Genomic DNA, 20,923 nt, shown 5'->3' on the forward strand with positions numbered 1-20,923 from the left:
TTCCTCCCCTCCGTCCATGCCACTTTGAGTGCTCGAAATCTGTTGGCTCACATATGCTGGCACTGTTACTGGCCTGAGGAATTGAACTTGGACTTGTGAAACTCATTGCCTGTGCTAAAATAAATATTTTTGTCTTATGTGACTGTTGTCTTTGAGGTAAGCCATCTCACCCCTTCTTTGGATTTTATTGTTGGTTTTGCCCTAGTTTTATTCATACCTGGGCGCTACTTTACTCCTATTGTGCTTATACGTAGCGAATGGGCCAGGGTAGAGGAGGAAATGCTAGGGTGATCCATTGTATTGGAGCGCAAATGCTCCAAAAATGCTGCAGGACCCATGATTGTAATTTGGAGTAATCACAATCGCTCCTTTGGGCTCACCTCCATTGACTTTGATTAGCATAAGGCTTTTGGAATCACTTGTGACCGTAATGTGCGGCTGAACCAGCTCCTGTGGGCCCCAAGGCCAAAGTGTCAACAATGCAGAAACACCACAGACTACACTCAACCTGCAGCACGTGTGGCAGACGAGGAAAAAAATTTCAAGAGTAAGGACTTTCCTGGTCGAAAAAGGCTGGTGAACGAGGGAGGTGAAAGGACAGTAGCAACAACACGACAACACGACCGTAGGGTAACATAACAAAATACAGCTGAATTCAATGCAGGTGCATCACAAAGCATATCCCAATGTACAATTAGATGAATTTGGATGGGCTTTAGCAGCTGGAGACCCTTTGGTATCACAGGAAAATAGAAAAAAACACCTATGGTGGGCCCTTACCACTGTGCTCGATCGTTCTCAAATTGGTTTGAGGAACATAAATCAGAATTTAACCTGCTTCCATGTCCAGCTCAGTCCCCTGACCTCAGTCCTATTGAACATTTGTGGGACAAAGTCCGAAAAATCACTCCAAAGCTTGGGAACACCCCCATCCAATCTGACCTAACTTAAGAGCTGCCATTATGTCAGCATGGGCCAACCTTCCTCAGCAATGGTATCAGCATCTTGTTGAGTCCATGCCGAGAAGAATGTTGGCTATGATCAGAGCTAGAGGTGGACCAACTCGTTATTAGAGCATGTCTCTAATTTTTGGCCACTCAGTGTATACACACAAGTTATATACACACAAGTGTGTCTACTAGTGGCAGCACATCTAAACAGGAAGCTGTAAAAGAGCAGGATTCTCTATCTTTTGTTTTTTATGACTTGTTGAACATTTTGTTGGTCACCGTGTATTTGTCTATGTAACATTAAAGCTGTCTACCAAGTCTGTATTACGTAAAACAAAAATGTATTTTTATGCACTCATGTTTGTTTCTATGTACAGCGCTATGGATGACGAAGGTGCTATTTAAACCAATAATAATAGTTATTATTATTACTATTTATTGTACTTAGAAAGCGCCAACATATTATGCAGCGCCGCACACTAGATAAATGGGCTAACATACAAGGTAGGACATACAAGGAGCTCACAACAAAACATGATCTTGCAAATGATTTGATAACAGTAGCTCAGTGTCTTTGTTTAAAATAGTCTGTGTTAGGGGTGTCAGGCTGACAGCAGGGCTGCACTTGTACATCTTACTGCCCAAGGCGCGCCACTGTCAACCTCACCCTGCCCACTGTGTCTACCCTGGGCTTGAGCACCCCTGTCCTATGCTTCCCTGCCCTGTGCTTCCTCCATACTGTGCTGTGCTCGACTGATTTTCCTTGTGGAAGCAGTGTGACCACAGACCGGGACTCTGACCACTGTGGTTTGCATGTTTGGCAGTTTTACTGCCTGAGTGTGCCCGCCCACTTACCTCCCCTTGCTTGTCTGGTGCTCTAGGCCATGGCCCTTGTGGTCTTGCCTCAAATTCAGCTATGGGCGTCAGACAGTGAGCTTGCATAATCAAGCTGGAAACACTAGAGAGGAGGGCCCTGCCAGAGGCGTACAATCTAACGGGTGGGGGGTAGAGACAACAGGTGCGTCTGTTGAGAGGGTGCCCAGCAGAACGTATAGTTATATGAAATATTAGGTTCATTTTAGCTACTGGATGGTATAATAATTCCAATGCTCGGCTATAAATGTTACAGAAATAATTCATTACCTTGGTTCCTATATAGAAGTCATCCACAGAGTAGGTGCCCATGAATGGGAACTGTAGGTGAGTATGGGTATCGATGCCTCCAGGGATGACCAGCTTGCCTGTAGCGTCTATAACTTTCAAATCAATGATATCGTTCAGCTGTAGATTATCCCCAATGTCCTTTATGATTCCATCCTCGATGTACACATCGGCGTACCGAGAAGCGTCGCAGTTTACAATTTTACCTCCTCTGATCAATATCCGATCTGAAGCCATTGGTCCAAAAGTTGCCAAAGTTATTTTTTGCCGTAATAACCCCGGAATCTGAATAAAGCAAAATTAAAAAAGTTGCAGGTCCCCTTCTTGCACTGCTGTGCAAGATTAGTGCTTTGAGTCTGTGTCTCCTGCTGGACTCCAGGCCTCTCAATGTTATGTGATATTGCACATGCCACAGCGTTCCTTAAATGTAATGGAAATCCCTGACTGTAACTCCTCCTCTTCTATCACTGACTACACAGCCTCCATACCTACAGCACAGCAATGTATGATTAACTACTGTACTAGCTGGGCCTCTGACAATAAGAAGTGGATCATTTACAGCCTCTATCTTCTATCTGGAACTGTAAAGCAATGCTAGATCGTGCAGGTGAAGTCCCAGCCATGCTATAAAGTGCCTGCTATCTTTCAGTGATCCAATAAAGAGCTGTGAACAGACTGGTTAGAGGGTGATAAGACTGGTATAGAAAAGGTATTCTAGCAATTTGGCTTTCAACAGTCCGTGCTACTATTCTGGTAACTACGCAGCTCTGCATGTGGGAAATGTAAAACAGCGCAAAGAGGTCTAAAACCTGCCATACACCAAATATTAATGAAGCAATCTTATGAAACATGCCATGTCACCAAATGAAGTAACAGCATACCTCCCAACTTTTTGAAATAAGAAAGAGGGACACTTAAGCCACTCCCCTGCCACACCCCCAACCATGCCCCTATCACTAGTTATGCATGTTGAGGAAATATACTGTTATAAGACCATGTTGCAATAAGAGGTTAGCATTATGTCCTATGATAACTATATATTTTATATAATGTGGACGAAAACCTAATTTTGTGGGAAAACTGAAGTCATTGGAATGCAGATGGTCAGCTATCTTGGAACTCTCCTGTATACACGTACAAGTTTCCACTGTAATTATCTCAAGTAACGCTATTCCAGTTTTTGTAGAATATAACAGAAACTCACCTTTTCCCACAATAGCAGCATAGGGGGCGATATTATGGCTGGGAACGCGAATAATCACTTGCGTTCCCATGCCTGTCGGCCGGTGACGGCCAAACCAGAAGTGTTCGCTGGCGTGTCCTGGAGCATCGGAGCGGGGCTGCGAGGGTACCGATCAGCTGCAGGGGTCTGAGGGAAGCCCCAGGTGAGTAAATCTCATTTTTTTAAATCGACTTAAAGCCAATGGGTACCGTTTCTAAAAACAAAAAGTCAGATACTCACCTAAGGAGAGGGAAGGCTCGGTCCTAATGAGCCTTCCCTCTCCTCTCCCGGTGCCCTCGGTGCTGCGCTGGCTCCCCCGTTCGCGTCCGCCGCCGCAGGGACTTCGGAGGTCTTCAGGAGCACTCGGGCTTCCGAAGACGGGCCGCTCCATACTACGTACGCGCGAGCGCGTCATAGAGGGCGCTCGCGCATGCGTAGTATGGAGCGGCCGCGTCATCGGGAGCCCGAGTGCTCCCGAAGCCTTCCGAAAGCTCCCTTCGGCATGCGGAAGTGGCAGTATTTGACCGAACTGGTCGAATACTGCCACGGGGGATCCTGCGCGGGACCGGGCACTGGGAGAGGAGAGGGAAGGCTCATTAGGACCGAGCCTTCCCTCTCCTTAGGTGAGTATCTGACTTTTTGTTTTTAAAACCGGTAAACATTCACTTTAAGGATCACTTTAAGGATCACTTTAAGGGGGCCACTAACGGTCCAATTTATAGCGAAAAAATGTTTGAGCGATCAGAAGTGAAATTATTCACTATACCATCAACGAACCAATCTTTGCTTTCTATATATCACGACCTGAAAGAAAATCCAAATTTTGGTTCGGAAAAAATCTAATCAGACAACTGTTTTTATAATCATAGATAATCCATTGTGCCCATCAACAGAGATTATTTACAACCAATCCAATCAGAATTTCTGATCGTAAAATGATTTTTCGCTAGAAATTGGACTGTTAGTGGCCACCTTTATACTACATAGATTTTGTAAAATTGTATGAAAAGGATTGGATCATTAGTGGCCATCTTAACAACAAAAAATAAGACAGCCCAAGGTATTTTCCCAGTAGAGACTAGGTCATAAACAGCAGTAGATAATTAAAGGACAACCGAGGTGACATGTGACATGATGAGAAAGACATGTGTATGTACAGTGCCAAGCACACAAATAACTAGGCTGTGTTGCTTTTTTTCTTTATCTGCCTGAAAGAGTTAAACATTCGGTCCCCAAAAGGTTAAGCAAGAACAGACAACCTACAAGCAGAGGAATATGACAAATTATTAGAAACTGTATGGTAATGACTCAAATGAGTCAAATGACAAAACAGTATGATGTAAACAAATTGTATCATCCTATGAAAACTAGTTGTGTTCCCAGCATAAGAATATAGAAAAAGTACAGAAACTGTGTGAAAGCTAGTAATAATCTCATTATGTCTTACTTTATACTGATTGAGGCTGGGGTGAATGGAATTGGTTTATAAGTAGAATTTCCTCTTACTATTGTAAATGAAAACTCGTAAGTCTGGGTGATTGGACTGGCCATCCAAACACACACACTAAACTTTTATCTAGTACTTCTGTCCCATGTCACATACTGGGAAGAAATGTATTAAAGGACAACTGAAGTGAGAGGTATATGGAGGATGCCATATTTATTTCCTTTTAAGCAATACCAGTTACCTGGCTGTCCTACTGATCCTCTGCCTCTAATACTCTTAATCACAGACCCTGAACAAGCATGCCGCATATCAGGTGTTTCTGACATGATTGTCAGATCTGACAAGACTAGCTGCATGCTTGTTTCTGGTGTTATTCAGAAACTACCGCAGCTAAATAGATCAGCAGGGCTGTCGGGCAACTGGTATGTTTTAAAAGGAAATAAATATGGCAGCCTCCATATACTTCTCACTTCAGTTGTCCTTTAAGTGAGCTGTGTCAAACCATTCTCCATTAAAAATGCCCCAGGCTACTAACCTGTCTGTCAAGCAAGAAGAGTTGTGTGCCCTGTTTCTGATTTTACAAGCTGTTGTGCTTGTTCTGGTACTTGTTAACCTTGTTAACCTGTTAACCACTTGCCGACCAGGGCTGTATTGGCTGATCTGTGCTGCGTGGGCTCTCCAGCCCGCAGCACAGATCAGTATTATGCCAGGGCGATCAGACTTCCCCCCTTTTTTCCCCACTAGGGGGATGTCCTGCCAGGAGGTCTGATCGCCGCCGGCCATCTGTGTTTTGCGGGGGGGGGGGGCTCCTCAAAGCCCCCCTCCGCAGCCATTTCAGCCCTCTGCCTCCTCCTTACCTCCCTCCCTCCCTCTCTCCGTAATGCACAGGACGGAGTTCCGTCCTGCGCATTGAAGGATAGGCTTCCGCCTATCAGATGCCGGCGATCCCCGGCCAATCAGAGGCCGGGGATCGCCGATCTGCCCTACGGCGCTGCTGCGCAGCAGCGCCGTATGATGTAAACAGCGGGGATTTCTTCCCCGCGTGTTTACATTTTGCCGGCGAGCCGCAATCGGCGGCTCTCCGGCTGTTCACGGAGACACCCTCCGTGAACTGACATGGAAAGGCCGCTCCATCGTGCGGCCATTTCCATGGTAACCCGCAGACGACCAGTTTACGCCGATCGGCGTTAGCTGGTCGTCAAGAGGTTAAAATGCATTTAGAATAAAATAATTCTTATCAAAATGTACTACCCACAGAAAGCCTAATTGGCTTTCTGTATAGATCATTTTGTTGTGATAAGTAATAACAAAGTTATTGGCGAATAAAAGGGAGAGCGCTGACAAGTGAAAATTGCTCTGGTCCGTTAGGGTAAAAATCCCTTGGGGGTGAAGTGGTTAGGTAACCCGCATAATTTGTGCTGCAGTGTGGAGGACTTCCAGCTGCAAGTTCATGTTCACTTTCAGGATGCTCCTGTCCTGCTGTTGTAAAACTGCTTGCTGAAGAGAAAACAGTTGCTTTATTCTAGGGAGGAATTTGTGGCATCTGTCCCTGCTCAGCTTCAAGAGGGTCTGCTCAATAACAAAGCTGACAGAGGACATGGTAAACTCCTTTGTAGCATTTAACAGCGGGGAGGAAAACTGCAAGTGTGAAAAGATAGCTGTCACCAACATGATTGGGCTGTGCTGCTGACAAATGGAGCAGGTTAAATTGGCTTTACTGGACAGGGTAGAAGTGGTCAGTGCTGATACCTTAAAATGGACCCATAAAATGGACTGCTGCCTCTCCGGGGTTAATTAGGGTTTGAAAAAAACTCAATGAATACTGCTGGGTTAGATCAAACAAACAAACACAGAACACTTATATCGCGCTTTTCTCCTGGCGGACTCAAAGCGCCAGAGCTGCAGCCACAAGGACGCGCTCTATAGGCAGTAGCAGTGTTAGGGAGACTGGCCCAAGGTCTCCTACTGAATAGGTGCTGCCTTACTGAACAGGCAGAGCCGAGATTCGAACCCTGGTCTCCTGTGTCAGAGGCAGAGCCCTTAACCATTACTCCATTCAGCCACTACATACAGCCAGATACTGTTAAAGAAGAGCTATAGTTCTTATTCAAAACAGGTCATACCATTTATTTCAGTATTTATATAGTGCCAACGCAGCTCTTTACAATATATTGTGTTGTCACTAACTGTCCCTCAGAGGGGCTCACAATCTAATCCCTACCATAGTCATATGTCTATATTGTGTAGTGTATGTATCATAGTCTAGGGCCAATTTAGGGGAAAGCCAATTAACTGATCTGTTTGTTTTTGGGATATGGGAGGAAATCAGTGTGCCCGGAGGAAACACACGCAGACACGGGGAGAACATACAAACTCCTTGCAGAGGTTGACTTGGCTGGGATTCGAACCAGGGACCCAGCGCTGCAAAGCGAGAGCGTTAACCACTACGCCACCGTGCTGCCCGAAACAGCATAGATAAAATATGCGTAATATCAATCCACCCCAAGCAAATGTTCAAATGTACATAAAAAATCCATAAATATGTTTTTTTCTTTTGTGTAACGATATCACTCTTTATTATTTAAATCACAAATCTTCCTGGTTTCGGGTGTAGAATGTGGACATAATTCAGAGATCCAGCTCACAAACAAGACTGGATGACACGTGTCCAAAGCAGCTTCCTCAGAGGCACACAATGTGCAAAAAATATCAGGAATGAATCATGATGGATGGAGTGATATTGTTCCAAAAAAACATATTTGTGGTCTTTTTGTGAAGAAGATACCATTAAACATCCTGGACATACAGGTCACACTGAATTGTAATTGAAGTACAATGAGGGATGAAAATGTCTAGGCCTGACCAAAAAGGGAATGACCGAACATCAGGAAAGTTAAATGCTACTTCACATCTCCACCCCAAAGCTCAACACGCTTAGCACGTCAATTTCTGAGGAGGGGAGCAAGGTCAGATTTGTACTTTACAGCACCCAAGGCCCACTAACCACCCCCCCCCTTTCCGTTTTAGGGATTCATGTATATGTGCGCATGTTTTTTCTCAGCTGAAAATCATTGTATTTCCTGTCAAAGCAGTGAGTCCCCAATGCCTGGAATACACCGTACAATTTCCTGTCAGATACATGGGTTGAATCGATTTTCCGATCACTTTTCTGGTCATAATTGGAAATCAGTTCGGACCTGTCAAAAATAATAGATTCGACCCAACTATCTGATGGGAATGGCATGGTGTGTACCAGGCATAAGTAGTGAAGTAGCAGAGCAGCATTCATCATCTCACTCTCTGCTCTCCTGTACTCAGATACCTGTTACTCAGCTATCAAAAGGCAACAATTACCTCAGAAGAAAAGTGTAACCCTTCTATTGCTATGCATTTTTCTAAATACTTAATACTTTTACTGATTCTTTTACTGATTTTTTTAGTCATGGGGAAAATGGTACAATACTGCAGCAGGGGCGGACCTGCCATGACGCAGCCTGAGGCGTGTCATTCAGGCTGCGTCATGGGTGGGGACAGGGCCAGGAAAACCCGGAAGTGATATCACCACCTGCCGTTCGCCCACTCACCAGTCACCCACGTTGGCCCTTTGCGTTTCGCCAGCTTGCCAGGAGGAGGAGTCACTGAAAGAGGTAGACCGGGACCCGCCAACACTGGTGACTGCTACTGAGGAGACAGAAGACAGAGTTGGAGGATGGTGAGTATTTCTACCTATACTTAAATTTCAAGGTTTTCGCGACAGTTCTTCTTTAAGGCATCAAGACTGGGGTTTGTGTGGGGGAGGGTTAAGTGTCAGGCGTCACAACCTGGGTTTGTGAGGGGAAGGGTTAAGTGTCAGGCGTCAGGACCAGGGTTTGTGCAGGGAGAGGGTTAATAGCTAAATGTCAGGACCAGAGTTTGTGTGTGGGAGGGTTAAGTGTTAGGCTTCAAGGGAACCTAAACTGAGAAGGATATGGTATGATTTTTCCTTTTAAACCAGTTGCCTGACTCTCCTGCTGACCTGGCAACCGAAGAAAGCAACGCATTTTTAAAAAGTGGGTGTGGCCATGACATGACGAGGGTGGAGCCAAATACTAGCAAAATACAGGTTGTCCCCGCTTAACAAATGAGATAGGGACTGTAGGTCCCTTCTTAATCTGAATCCATTCTCTTTTGACCAGCTCTGTTCTCCCTATGCCTCTTTTGTCTCCCCCTTTTTCACCTCTGTTTGTGCCTCTTTTGTCCCCCTCTGTGTCACCTCATGTCCCCCTATCTCATCTCTGTTCTCCCTGTGCCTCTTTTGTTCCCCTGCGTCACCTCTTATCCCCCTCTGTGCCAGCTCTTGTCCCCCTGCCCTGTCCTAGCCAGGTATAAGTGCACCCAGTATAGGTATCCAGGCATAGGTGCCCCCCAGTATAGGTATCCGGCTACAGGTGGTGCTCCAGTATGTTAGCCAGATACAGGTGCCCCCAGTATAGGCAACAAGCTATAAGTGCACCCAGTGTAGGTAGCCAGGTACAGGTGCTGCCAGTATAGGTAGGCAGGTACAGATGGCACCCCCAGTATAGGTAGCGAGTTATAGGTGCCCAGTATAGGTAGCCAGGTACAGGCGGTGCCCTCAGTATAGGTAGTGAGCTATAGGTGCTCAATATAGGTAGCCAGGTACAGGTAATGCACCCTGTATAGGTGCCCAGCATAGATAGCCAGGTAAAGGGGGTGCCCCCGGTATAGGTAGTGAGCTCTAGGTGCCCAGCATAGATAGCCAGGTACAGGCAGTGCCCCCAGTATAGGTTGCCAGGTGCAGGCCACCCCCAGAAACCTACATGCCAGCTTTCCATCAGCGTCTCCTCTCACTGTGCTCTCCCTTCGCTGGGCCCAGCTTTGCTCCTACCACCATGGTTACTTCCAGCACGTGCCTTCGACGTCATGGGAGGCGCCGCCGGGTAACCATGGCGACATGACGCAACAGGAGAGTCCAAGGAGTGGTGGGAGGAGTCACCATTGAAAAGCTGTTGTGTAAGTTGCGGGGGCCGCACAGAGCACAGGGCAGGCCGCCAGTGGGTACGTAGTAGGTTTAGCTACAGTAATGGAAAATGAACACTATAGATAGTAGAATTCCAATATTCTACGAACAGCACTTTACCTGTGCCCGATTTTTCCTGGCGCCCATATTTCACATACACCTGTTACAGAGTGTATATGCATGGCTGGGAGAGCCTGTGTGCCTGCAGTAGCTGAGTGTTAAACACTATGGCTCTCTTCCAGGCTTATCATTGGCTGATCAAGTGTGTGTTTAGAGCACAGGTGTCGAACTCCAGTGTTTAGGATGGACTGAGAAAGAGAGGAATGTGTTCTACCTGAGGGACCACACCTTTCCTGATTCAGAGCCATCAATTAATTTGAGCTGTGTTAAAAATGTGTGAGGAACTCAGCTCTCGAAGGATTGGTTTGACATCCCTGATTTAGAGCCTCAGCAATGAGAAGCCAGTTGGAGCAGCAATGAGAAGATCATCTTTCAGCGTGGACTATTGCCAGGGATATGTTACAGTGCTTAATTGCCTTGGAGGATTCACACAACTAATCTGCTATGAAGAGCTCACACATATTACCGTCCATGTTTCACTTTCTGTCTATTACACTTCTTGTATGTAGAATCCCTCACGCCCACCACAGCTATTGAAGTAAACATTTGTTTATGATGTGCTCACTGGGCCTCGTCGCAATCCATTAATGTATGCTTTATCATAGTTCACAACTGTCCCTTTTTCGATAGGAACAGTCCCTCCTTCACCTTAAAGAGACTCCGTAACAAAAATTGCATCCTGTTTTTTATCATCCTACAAGTTCCAAAAGCTATTCTAATTTGTTCTAGCTTACTGCAGCACTTTCTACTATCACAGTCTCTGTAATAAATCAATGTATCTTTCCCCTGTCAGACTTGTCGGCCTGTGTCTGGAAGGCTGCCAAGTTCTTCAGTGTTGTGGTTCTGCTATGAACTCCCCCTTCCAGGCCCCTCTATGCACACTGCCTGTGTATTATTTAGATTAGGGCAGCTTCTCTCTTCTCTCTTATCTTTTACAAGCTGGATAAATCGTCCTCTGAGCTGGCTGGGCTTTCACATACTGAAGAATTACAGACAAGGGCAAAGCTGTTTGCAGGAAGAAACGAGCAGCCTGAAACTTCAGTGCATGAGAACAGGGGGAAAGAAACACACAAATTGAGATAAGGAAGGGTGTATACAGCCTGCTTGTGTATGGATGTATTTTCTATGTGTGGACATACTGTACATCAACCTACTTCCTGTTTTGGTGGCCATTTTGTTTGTTTATAAACAAACTTTTTAAAACTGTTTTTAACCACTTTTAATGCGGCGAAATTGTGTCAGAGGGTAATAGGAGATGTCCCCTAATGCACTGGTATGTTTACTTTTGTGCGATTTTAACAATACAGATTCTCTTTAAGTCGTTCCTATTTCAGGTCTCATGTACAGATCTCTGTGAATATATGTAATAAATATTGACTCCAAAATATATTCCCAACCTTTAAATTCATATATGTTTTAATCACTTCAGGATTACAGCAATTTTCACATATCAGCGTCGCTCCCATTCATCCACCAATAACTTTATTACTATTTATCACACCTAAATAATTGATATATTGTTCTTTTCAGGACAAATTTGGCTTTTAGTGTGTGATAATTTTGTTTAGTATGTACCTTATTTTCTATGCATTTTAAAAGGAAAATAAAGGAAAAAAATAGAAAAAAACCTCACAAATATTTTTCCATTTATATCCATTATAGCTTTACAATAAATTATAAGTTAAACCCAACAATTGTATTTGCTTATCCATCCTGGTTATTGCAGCATTTAGATTATGTTCCTAGTACAATGTATGGTGACAATACTGTATTTGGAAATAAAGGTGTATTTTTCAGTTTTTTTCTTTCTCATTGTACACTACCGATGATTACAAGAGCTTATTTGTAAAAATAATAGTAATATACCCTCATGGCATACATACAGTGGGATGTGAAAGTTTGGGCAACCTTGTTAATTGTCATGATTTTCCTGTATAAATCATTGGATGTTACAATAAAAAATGTCAGTTAAATATATCATATGGGAGACACACACAGTGATATTTGAGAAGTGGAATGAAGTTTATTGGATTTAAAGAAAGTGCCTCAATAATTGTTTAACCTCCTTAGCGGTAACCCCGTGCTGGACACGGGGTAAGCCGCCGGAGGGTGCCGCTCAGGCCCTGCTGGGCCGATTTTCATAATTTTTTTTTTGCTGGACGCAGCTAGCACTTTGCTAGCTGCGCCAGCACTCTGATCGCCGCCGGCCCCCGCACGATCGCCGCTATCTGATGCGGCGCGCGCCCCCCCCCCCCAGACCCCGTGCGCTGCCTGGCCAATCAGTGCCAGGCAGCGCCGAGGGGTGGTTCGGGACTCCCAATGACGTCATGGCGACGGGGGAAGCCCTCCAGGAAATCCCGTTCTTTGAACGGGATTTCCTGATCGCCTATTGCAGGAGGCGATCGGCGGGGCTGGGGGAATGCCGCTGAGCAGCGGCTATCATGTAGCGAGCCCTTGGCTCGCTACATGATTTAAAAAAATAAAAAAATAAAAAAAACTGCTGCGCTGCCCCCTGGCGGAATTTTTAATACCACCAGGGGGGTTAAACAAAATTAGGCAGGTGCATACATTTAAAAGAAATGAAGAAAATAAATTAAATCAATGTTTAGTAGCTCTTCCTTTTGCAGAAATTACAGCCTCTAAATGCTTCCTGTAGGTTCCAATGAGATAACCAAACCAAAAAGAAGAGACGGCACACAACTGGCTGCAAAATGACTTGCTTGTATTCAGCGAACACGAACACTACATGTTACGGATGTGAACCATCCTTCATCAGGTGTAAAACAGCATTGAAGCATACATCACAAGTATAAATACACATTCTGGTATGGGCAACCCCACCCTTCATTGCTCCGCCCTTGGAACAATTAACCCTCAAGTCCATAGTCCCAAGCAAATACAGTTAAAGGGAATGTCCAAGCAAAATAAAAAAATGAGTTTCACTTACCTGGGGCTTCTACCAGCCCCATGCAGCCATCCTGTGCCCTTGTAGTCACTCACTGCTGCTCCAGTCCCCCGCTGGCAGCTTGCCGACCTCGGAGGTCGGGGGGCGCATTGCGTACGTTTTTACGCATTTCCGCTAGTGCAGGAACATTAACACATACATTTTTACGCGTTACTGGTTCAATGCGTAAAAATTTACGCATTGAACCAGTAACACGTAAAAATAACAACAACAACAACAACAACAACAACAAATAACATTTGTAAAGCGCTTTTCTCCCGTGGGACTCAAAGCGCATAAGCATGGCTCCGACCATCGTGGTACAGAGGAAGAATTTTATAAATATGGAAATGCCAGGCTAAACAGGTGGCTTTTCAGTCTGGATTTGAATAGCTCCAGGGATGGTGCTGTCTTTACTGGGTGTGGTAGGGAGTTCCAAAGAGTAGGGGCAGCATGACAGAAGGCTCTGTCTCCAGATTTTTTGAGGTGCACTCTGGGAGTGACCAAGTTTATAGAACTTGCTGATCTGAGGTTGTGAGAGGTGTGGTGCAGCTTCAGCAAGTCCTTCATGTATCCAGGGCCTAGATTGTGCAGGGATTTGAATGTCAGCAGTCCAATCTTGAAGAGTATTCTCCATTCTACTGGTAGCCAGTGCAGTGAGCGAAGGATCGGTGTAATGTGACAGTGGCGAGGCTGGTTTGTTAGCAATCTGGCAGCAGCATTCTGCACTAATTGCAGGCGACGCAGGTCCTTTTTGGGGAGGCCAACATAAAGGGCATTGCAGTAGTCCAGACGTGATGTGATGAAGGCGTGGACTAGGGTTGGAAGATCCTCTGGGGGAATCAGATGTTTAATCTTTGCAATGTTCTTCAGATGAAAGAAGGAAGATTTAACTACAGATGAAATTTGGTTTCTGAAACTCAATTCCCCATCGATTAGTACGCCAAGGCTGCGCACAAGGTTGGAGCTGTTTATGTCTGAATTCCCAATCCTGATTGGTGTTGCTTTAGGATAGAGCTGTTTTGATGGCGAGCACTGGCTTTGGACAAACAGGACCTCAGTTTTGTCAGCATTCAGTTTCAACCAGTTATCATTCATCCATGCCTGAAGCTCAGCTAAGCAAGAGTTTATTTTTGGGGTAGGGTCTGTTCCACCAGGTTTGAAGGACAGGTATAGCTGTGTGTCATCGGCGTAGCAGTGGTACGTCAGGCCATGTCGTTGGATAAGTGTACCGAGTGGCAACATGTAGATTGCAAACAGCAGAGGGGATAGGATTGATCCTTGTGGCACTCCGAATTGTAGAGGTGCAGGTTTGGACATTATAGGTCCTAGGGATACTCTCTGTATTCTGTCAGTCAGGAATGATCTGAACCACTGGAGGACTGATCCACTGATGCCACAGTACTCCTGCAGTCTGTTAAGCAGGATTTCATGGTCAACTGTATCAAAAGCAGCTGAGAGATCCAACAGGATTAGGATGGAGCATTCCCCTCTGTCCCTTGCCATGAGCAGATTGTTGCAGACTTGGATGAGGGCTGTTTCACAGCTGTGGTGTTTCTTAAAAATGTATGTGTTAATGTTCCTGCACAGGCGGAAAAGGGTAAAAACGTACGCAATGCGTCCCGCCGACCTCCGAGGTCGGCAAGTTGCCAGCGGGGGACTGGAGCAGCAGTGAGTGACTACGAGGGCACAGGATGGCTGCATGGGGCTGGTAGAATCCCCAGGTAAGTGAAACTCCTTTTTTTATTTTGCTTGAACCTTCCCTTTAACAAGCACTCCAATTCGGCTACCAATATAAACATATATTTAACTGACCGTCATCCTGGCACTTCCCATAAGGACTGCCACAGAACCACCTGTAAATCAAACATGTGGTTATAACAATTGCAGGTACCCACATTTACATATTACATGATAAACACAACGGCATTATAGAGGAAACAACGGCATTATAAAAAACATTTTAAAGGTAATCGCTCGTTCATACCCCTAGGGGTGACAACATCCAATGAATAAATCCATCGAGCCTCCTTTTGTTTTAACAATTTCTCCAGATTGCCACCCCTTGTTGAAGGATTGATAGCCTCCAAAACGCACCATCTTAGCTGCGCTGCATTGTGCCCGGCTCCAAAAAAATGTCTAGCTACAGACGTATCATAGTTCTACCTCTCATCTTTAGCATATTTAGTAATGGCCCTCTTATGTTCCTGTATGCGGGTTCTGACCATTCTTGTAGTCTCACCCACATACATCAGGCCACATGGGCACTTAAGCCCATATACCACCCATGCAGTGGAGCAATAATGTCTACCCTTAACCGTGACACCTTGACCTGTATGTGGATGAGAAATCTTATCACCTTTTATGATGCTATTACATACATTGCAGTTCAGGCAGGGATGCATTCCTGCCCTTCCTGTGAAGGTGGAAGCGGTTTGCGAAACGCTTCAAAAACTGCTCGGTGTGCACCAGGCCTAAGGTTAAGTTGGCCTGGAGGCATACTCATGTAACTCACGTTACATAATTGGTTTGGTTGAAAAAAAGACATCCGTCCAAGTCCAACCAGAAAAAATAAATGAAAATGAACCTGCACATATTTCAGTTGATCCAGGGGAGGCAAAAAGCCTTACAAGGCCTGGGCCAATTAGGGAAAAATTCCTTCCCAACTCCAGATAGAAGTCAGATAAATCCCTGGATCAACTCTTCTGGAAATTACCTTATAATTATAGCAGTCGATACCCTTCAATGCAAGGAAAGCATCCAAGCCCTCTTTAAATGCAGATATTGGCCTCAATTCTCTAAGATCATGCTGGAGATAATATGGCAAGAGTAAACTTGCCACCGCACAGTGAGAGAGTTATCTTAGTTAATCAACAGCCTGTCTTTAACTTTAGAATTCTGGAGTTATTTTAAGGATTGAAGAGTTAACTTCAGGTTTGCCTGAGGCAAAATGTTTCCTGAATACTACATGCCTCATCACCATGGTGATAACTCTAGAAACGTTATTAAAGACAGGAGATAAGCTTAGTAAATTAAGACCATAGAGTTTGCCATAACTACTTCCTGAGGTAAGATATTCCTGATTTTAACCACTCTCACTGAGTGTTAAACGGTCTTAAACAGTCTGTGCCTGCACCCTTCAAGTCTGAACAGTAGGATGATGCAATCTAGACAGCAGCAGCAGCCTCCATGTGACAAACTCCCTCAACTCTGGACCTTCTATTTGGGCCTGTCTCCACTGGTTAGTTTTTCTGTGCGTCAGTTTTTCTGTGTGTCAGTTTTCTGCATGAGTTGTCTGACAGTTTTGCATTGCTGTCAATTGTTTTTCTGCATGTGAAAAATGCATTCAAGTTTGAATTAGCTCATTGATTAACACTGCTTGCCTTTTTCCTGTGCAGAAAATGCACCGAAAAAACTGATGGGTGGAGACAGGCCCGACGGTGTTCAGATTTTTAATACAGTATTTTGAGAAGCCATTTTTTACAAACAGGATAACATTTTAGAAAACACAAAATGGTCGCACTCGGGTTATGATGAGGAATGGCTGCCTCCTATCCAGCATCTTTCATATGAACACGCAGCACTCAAAGGTTTGGTGAGGTAGAGCTGTCATGCTTTTTTTTTCACTCACTCTAGGATAACATTTTAGTACTTTGATTATTAAAGGGACTCCAAGCAGTGCAGAAACTATGGAAAGATGCATATCATTTTAAAGCTCTCTTTCTCCTCTTTCCAATGATATATAAACCGCCGCCCTACGCCTTTTAGTTCTTCACTATTTTCGCAATTGAAATTGCAGCGGCCGCAAATTCAATCGCGAAAATAGAGAAAACTAAGAGGCGTAGGGCGACGATTTAGGTGTCGCCAGAAAGAGGAGAAAGAGAGCTTTAAAATGATATGCATCTTTCCATAGTTTGTGCACTGCTCGGAGTCCCTTTAACCACTTGAGGACCTAGGGCAGTGGTTCCCAACCTTTTTGGAGTCGTGACACATCAAACCAAACGTTCAGATCTCCGTGACACGTAGACTAAATGCATGTAATGAGAGACAGCGTTTCCCCACTAAATGCACATAAGAGACAGCGTTTCACCAGTAAATGCAGGTAATGACAGACAGCCTTTCACCAGTAAATGCACGTAATGAGAGACAGCGTTTCCCCAGTAAATGCACATAATAAAAGACCTCTTTTCACCAGTAAATTCACATAATAAGAGACAGCTTTTCACCAGTAAATTCACATAATAAGAGACAGCTTTTCACCAGTAAATGCACATAATAAGAGACAGCTTTTCACCAGTAAATGCACATAATAAGAGACAGCTTTTCACCAGTAAATTCACATAATAAGAGACAGCTTTTCACCAGTAAATTCACATAATAAGAGACAGCTTTTCACCAGTAAATGCACATAATGACAAACAGCCAGTTGTCCCCAGTATATGTAGCCAGGGATATATGTGCCCAGTATATGTAGCCAGGGATATATGTGCCCAGTATATGTAGCCAGGGGTATATGTGCCCAGGATATGTAGGGGTATATGTGCCCAGGATATGTAGCCAGGGGTATATGTGCCCAGGATATGTAGGCAGGGGTATATGTGCCCAGGATATGTAGGCAGGGGTATATGTCCCCAGTATATGTAGGCAGGGGTATATGTGCCCAGGATATGTAGGCAGGGGTATATGTGCCCAGTATATGTAGGCAGGGGTATATGTCCCCAGTATATGTAGGCAGGGGTATATGTCCCCAGTATATGTAGCCAGGGATATATGTGCCCAGTATATGTAGCCAGGGGTATATGTGCCCAGGATATGTAGGCAGGGGTATATGTGCCCAGGATATGTAGGCAGGGGTATATGTGCCCAGGATATGTAGGCAGGGGTATATGTGCCCAGGATATGTAGGCAGGGGTATATGTGCCCAGGATATGTAGGCAGGGGTATATGTCCCCAGTATATGTAGGCAGGGGTATATGTGCCCAGGATATGTAGCCAGGGGTATATGTGCCCAGTATATGTAGGCAGGGGTATATGTCCCCAGTATATGTAGGCAGGGGTATATGTCCCCAGTATATGTAGGCAGGGGTATATGTCCCCAGTATATGTAGGCAGGGGTATATGTCCCCAGTATATGTAGGCAGGGGTATATGTCCCCAGTATATGTAGGCAGGTGTATATGTCCCCAGTATATGTAGGCAGGTGTATATGTCCCCGGTATATGTCCCCAGTATATGTAACCAGGGGTATATGTCCCCAGTATATGTAGCCAGGGGTATATGTCCCCAGTATATGTAGCCAGGGGTATATGTGCCCAGTATATGTAGGCAGGGGTATATGTCCCCAGTATATGTAGGCAGGGGTATATGTCCCCAGTACATGTAGGCAGGGGTATATGTCCCCAGTATATGTAGGCAGGGGTATATGTCCCCAGTACATGTAGGCAGGGGTATATGTCCCCAGTATATTTAGGCAGATGTATATGTCCCCAGTATATGTAGGCAGGTGTATATGTCCCCAGTATATGTAGGCAGGTGTATATGTTCCCAGTATATGTAGCCAGAGGTATATGTCCCCAGTATATGTAGCCAGGGGTATATGTCCCCAGTATATGTAGGCAGGTGTATATGTCCACAGTATATGTAGGCAGGTGTATATGTCCCCGGTATATGTCCCCAATATATGTAGCCAGAGGTATATGTCCCCAGTATATGTAGCCAGGGGTATATGTCCCCAGTATATGTAGGCAGGTGTATATGTCCCCAGTATATGTAGGCAGGTGTATATGTCCCCAGTATATGTAGGCAGGTGTATATGTCCCCAGTATATGTAGCCAGAGGTATATGTCCCCAGTATATGTAGCCAGGGGTATATGTCCCCAGTATATGTAGGCAGGTGTATATGTCCCCGTATATGTAGTCAGGGGTATATGTAGCCAGGGATATATGTGCCCAGAATATGTAGCCAGGTACCCCCCCAGGAGGAGAGAGCGAGGGAAGGAGAGCGGCACCTCAGGGTGCTCTCGCTCTCTCCTCCGGAACGAAGTGCGGTGGCTGGCAGAGGGGCGGAACTTACCTTCCGTGTCTCTGTCCCGTCTGGTCTCGTCGCCGGCGCGGGATGATTTGCCGCTACTCTGGCCTGATCCAGACCAGAGCAGCGGCTGCAGAGCCAGAACTTCCGGCCGGCGCATGGAGTGACACAAAAGGTAAGTCCCGCCCACTGCCAAGTGCCGCCAGCCCGCCACAGTTAGTATCGGAGGGGAGAGTGAGGGAGGCAGAGCACCCTAAGGTGAGAGAAGGGGGGGAGATGGCCCCCTTCTCCGCCGCTGCCCACAGTTTTTCTCCCTCCACTGCGCTGCTCCCCTCCAAGAGCCGCGACACATACCCAAAGCTGCCGCGACACATGTATGTGTCGCGGCACATGGGTTGGGAACCACTGACCTAGGGCTTTCTACCGGCCACTTTTTTTCCATTCAGACCACTGCAGCTTTCACGGTTTATTGCTCGCTCATACAACCTACCACCTAAATGAATTTTGGCTCCTTTTCTTGTCACTAATTATTGGTTTGGGTAAAAGTTATAGCGTTTACAAACTATGGTGCAAAAAGTGAATTTTCTCATTTTCAAGCATCTATGACTTTTCTGACCCCCTGTCATGTTTCATGAGGGGCTAGAATTCCAGGATAGTATAAATACCCCCCAAATGACCCCATTTTGGAAAGAAGACATCCCAAAGTATTCACTGAGAGGCATAGTGAGTTCATAGAAGATATTATTTTTTGTCACAAGTAAGCGGAAAATGACACTTTGTGAGAAAAAAAAAAAAAAAAAAGTTTCCATTTCTTCTAACTTGCGACAAAAAAAAAATGAAATCTGCCACGGACTCACCATGCTTCTCTCTGAATACCTTGAAGGGTCTACTTTCCAAAATGGGGTCATTTGTGGGGTGTGTTTACTGTCCTGACATTTTGGGGGGTGCTAAATTGTAAGCACCCCTGTAAAGCCTAAAGGTGCTCATTGGACTTTGGACCCCTTAGCGCAGTTAGGCTGCAAAAAAGTGCCACACATGTGGTATTGCCGTACTCAGGAGAAGTAGTATAATGTGTTTTAGGGTGTATTTTTACACATACCCATGCTGGGTGGGAGAAATATCTCTGTAAATGACAATTTGTTAATTTTTTTTACACACAATTGTCCATTTACAGAGATCTTTCTCCCACTCAGCATGGGTATGTGTAAAAATACACCCCAAAACACATTATACTACTTCTCCTGAGTACGGCGATACCACATGTGTGGCACTTTTTTGCACCCTAACTGCGCTAAAGGGCCCAAAGTCCAATGAGTACCTTTAGGATTTCACAGGTCATTTTGAGAAATTTCGTTTCAAGACTACTCCTCACGGTTTAGGGCCCCTAAAATGCCAGGGCAGTATAGGAACCCCACAAATGACCCCATTTTAGAAAGAAGACACCCCAAGGTATTCCGTTAGGAGTATGGTGAGTTCATAGAAGATTTTATTTTTTGTCAAAAGTTAGCGGAAAATGACACTTTGTGAAAAAACACAATTAAAATCAATTTCCGCTAACTTGTGACAAAAAATAAAATCTTCTATGAACTCGCCATACTCCTAACGGAATACCTTGGGGTGTCTTATTTCTAAAATGGGGTCATTTGTGGGGTTCCTATACTGCCCTGGCATTTTAGGGGCCCTAAACCGTGAGGAGTAGTCTTGAAACGAAATTTCTCAAAATGACCTGTGAAATCCTAAAGGTACTCATTGGACTTTGGGCCCTTTAGCGCAGTTAGGGTGCAAAAAAGTGCCACACATGTGGTATCGCCATACTCGGGAGAAGTAGTACAACGTGTTTTGGGGTGTATTTTTACACATACCCATGCTGGGTGGGAGAAATACCTCTGTAAATGACAAGCTTTTGATTTTTTTACACACAATTGTCCATTTACAGCGGTATTTCTCCCACCCAGCATGGGTATGTGTAAAAATACACCCCAAAACACATTGTACTACTTCTCCCGAGTACGGCGATACCACATGTGTGGCACTT

General features: G+C 45.0%; 1 protein-coding gene across 1 annotated transcript in view; it reads right to left on the minus strand.

Moving 5' to 3' along the window:
- DPYS (dihydropyrimidinase) overlaps positions 1 to 2,450 on the minus strand; it is a 103,572-nt gene extending 101,122 nt beyond the window's left edge. Inside the window, exon 1 of the mRNA XM_068237823.1 lies at positions 2,094 to 2,450. Coding sequence (XP_068093924.1) covers positions 2,094 to 2,348 — 255 coding nt within the window. The 5' untranslated portion in view covers positions 2,349 to 2,450. The remainder of the gene's footprint in view (positions 1 to 2,093) is intronic.
- Positions 2,451 to 20,923: the final 18,473 nt, after the last annotated feature.

The sequence above is a fragment of the Hyperolius riggenbachi genome, chromosome 5 (genome assembly GCF_040937935.1).
Source record: "Hyperolius riggenbachi isolate aHypRig1 chromosome 5, aHypRig1.pri, whole genome shotgun sequence".
NCBI lineage: Eukaryota > Metazoa > Chordata > Amphibia > Anura > Hyperoliidae > Hyperolius > Hyperolius riggenbachi.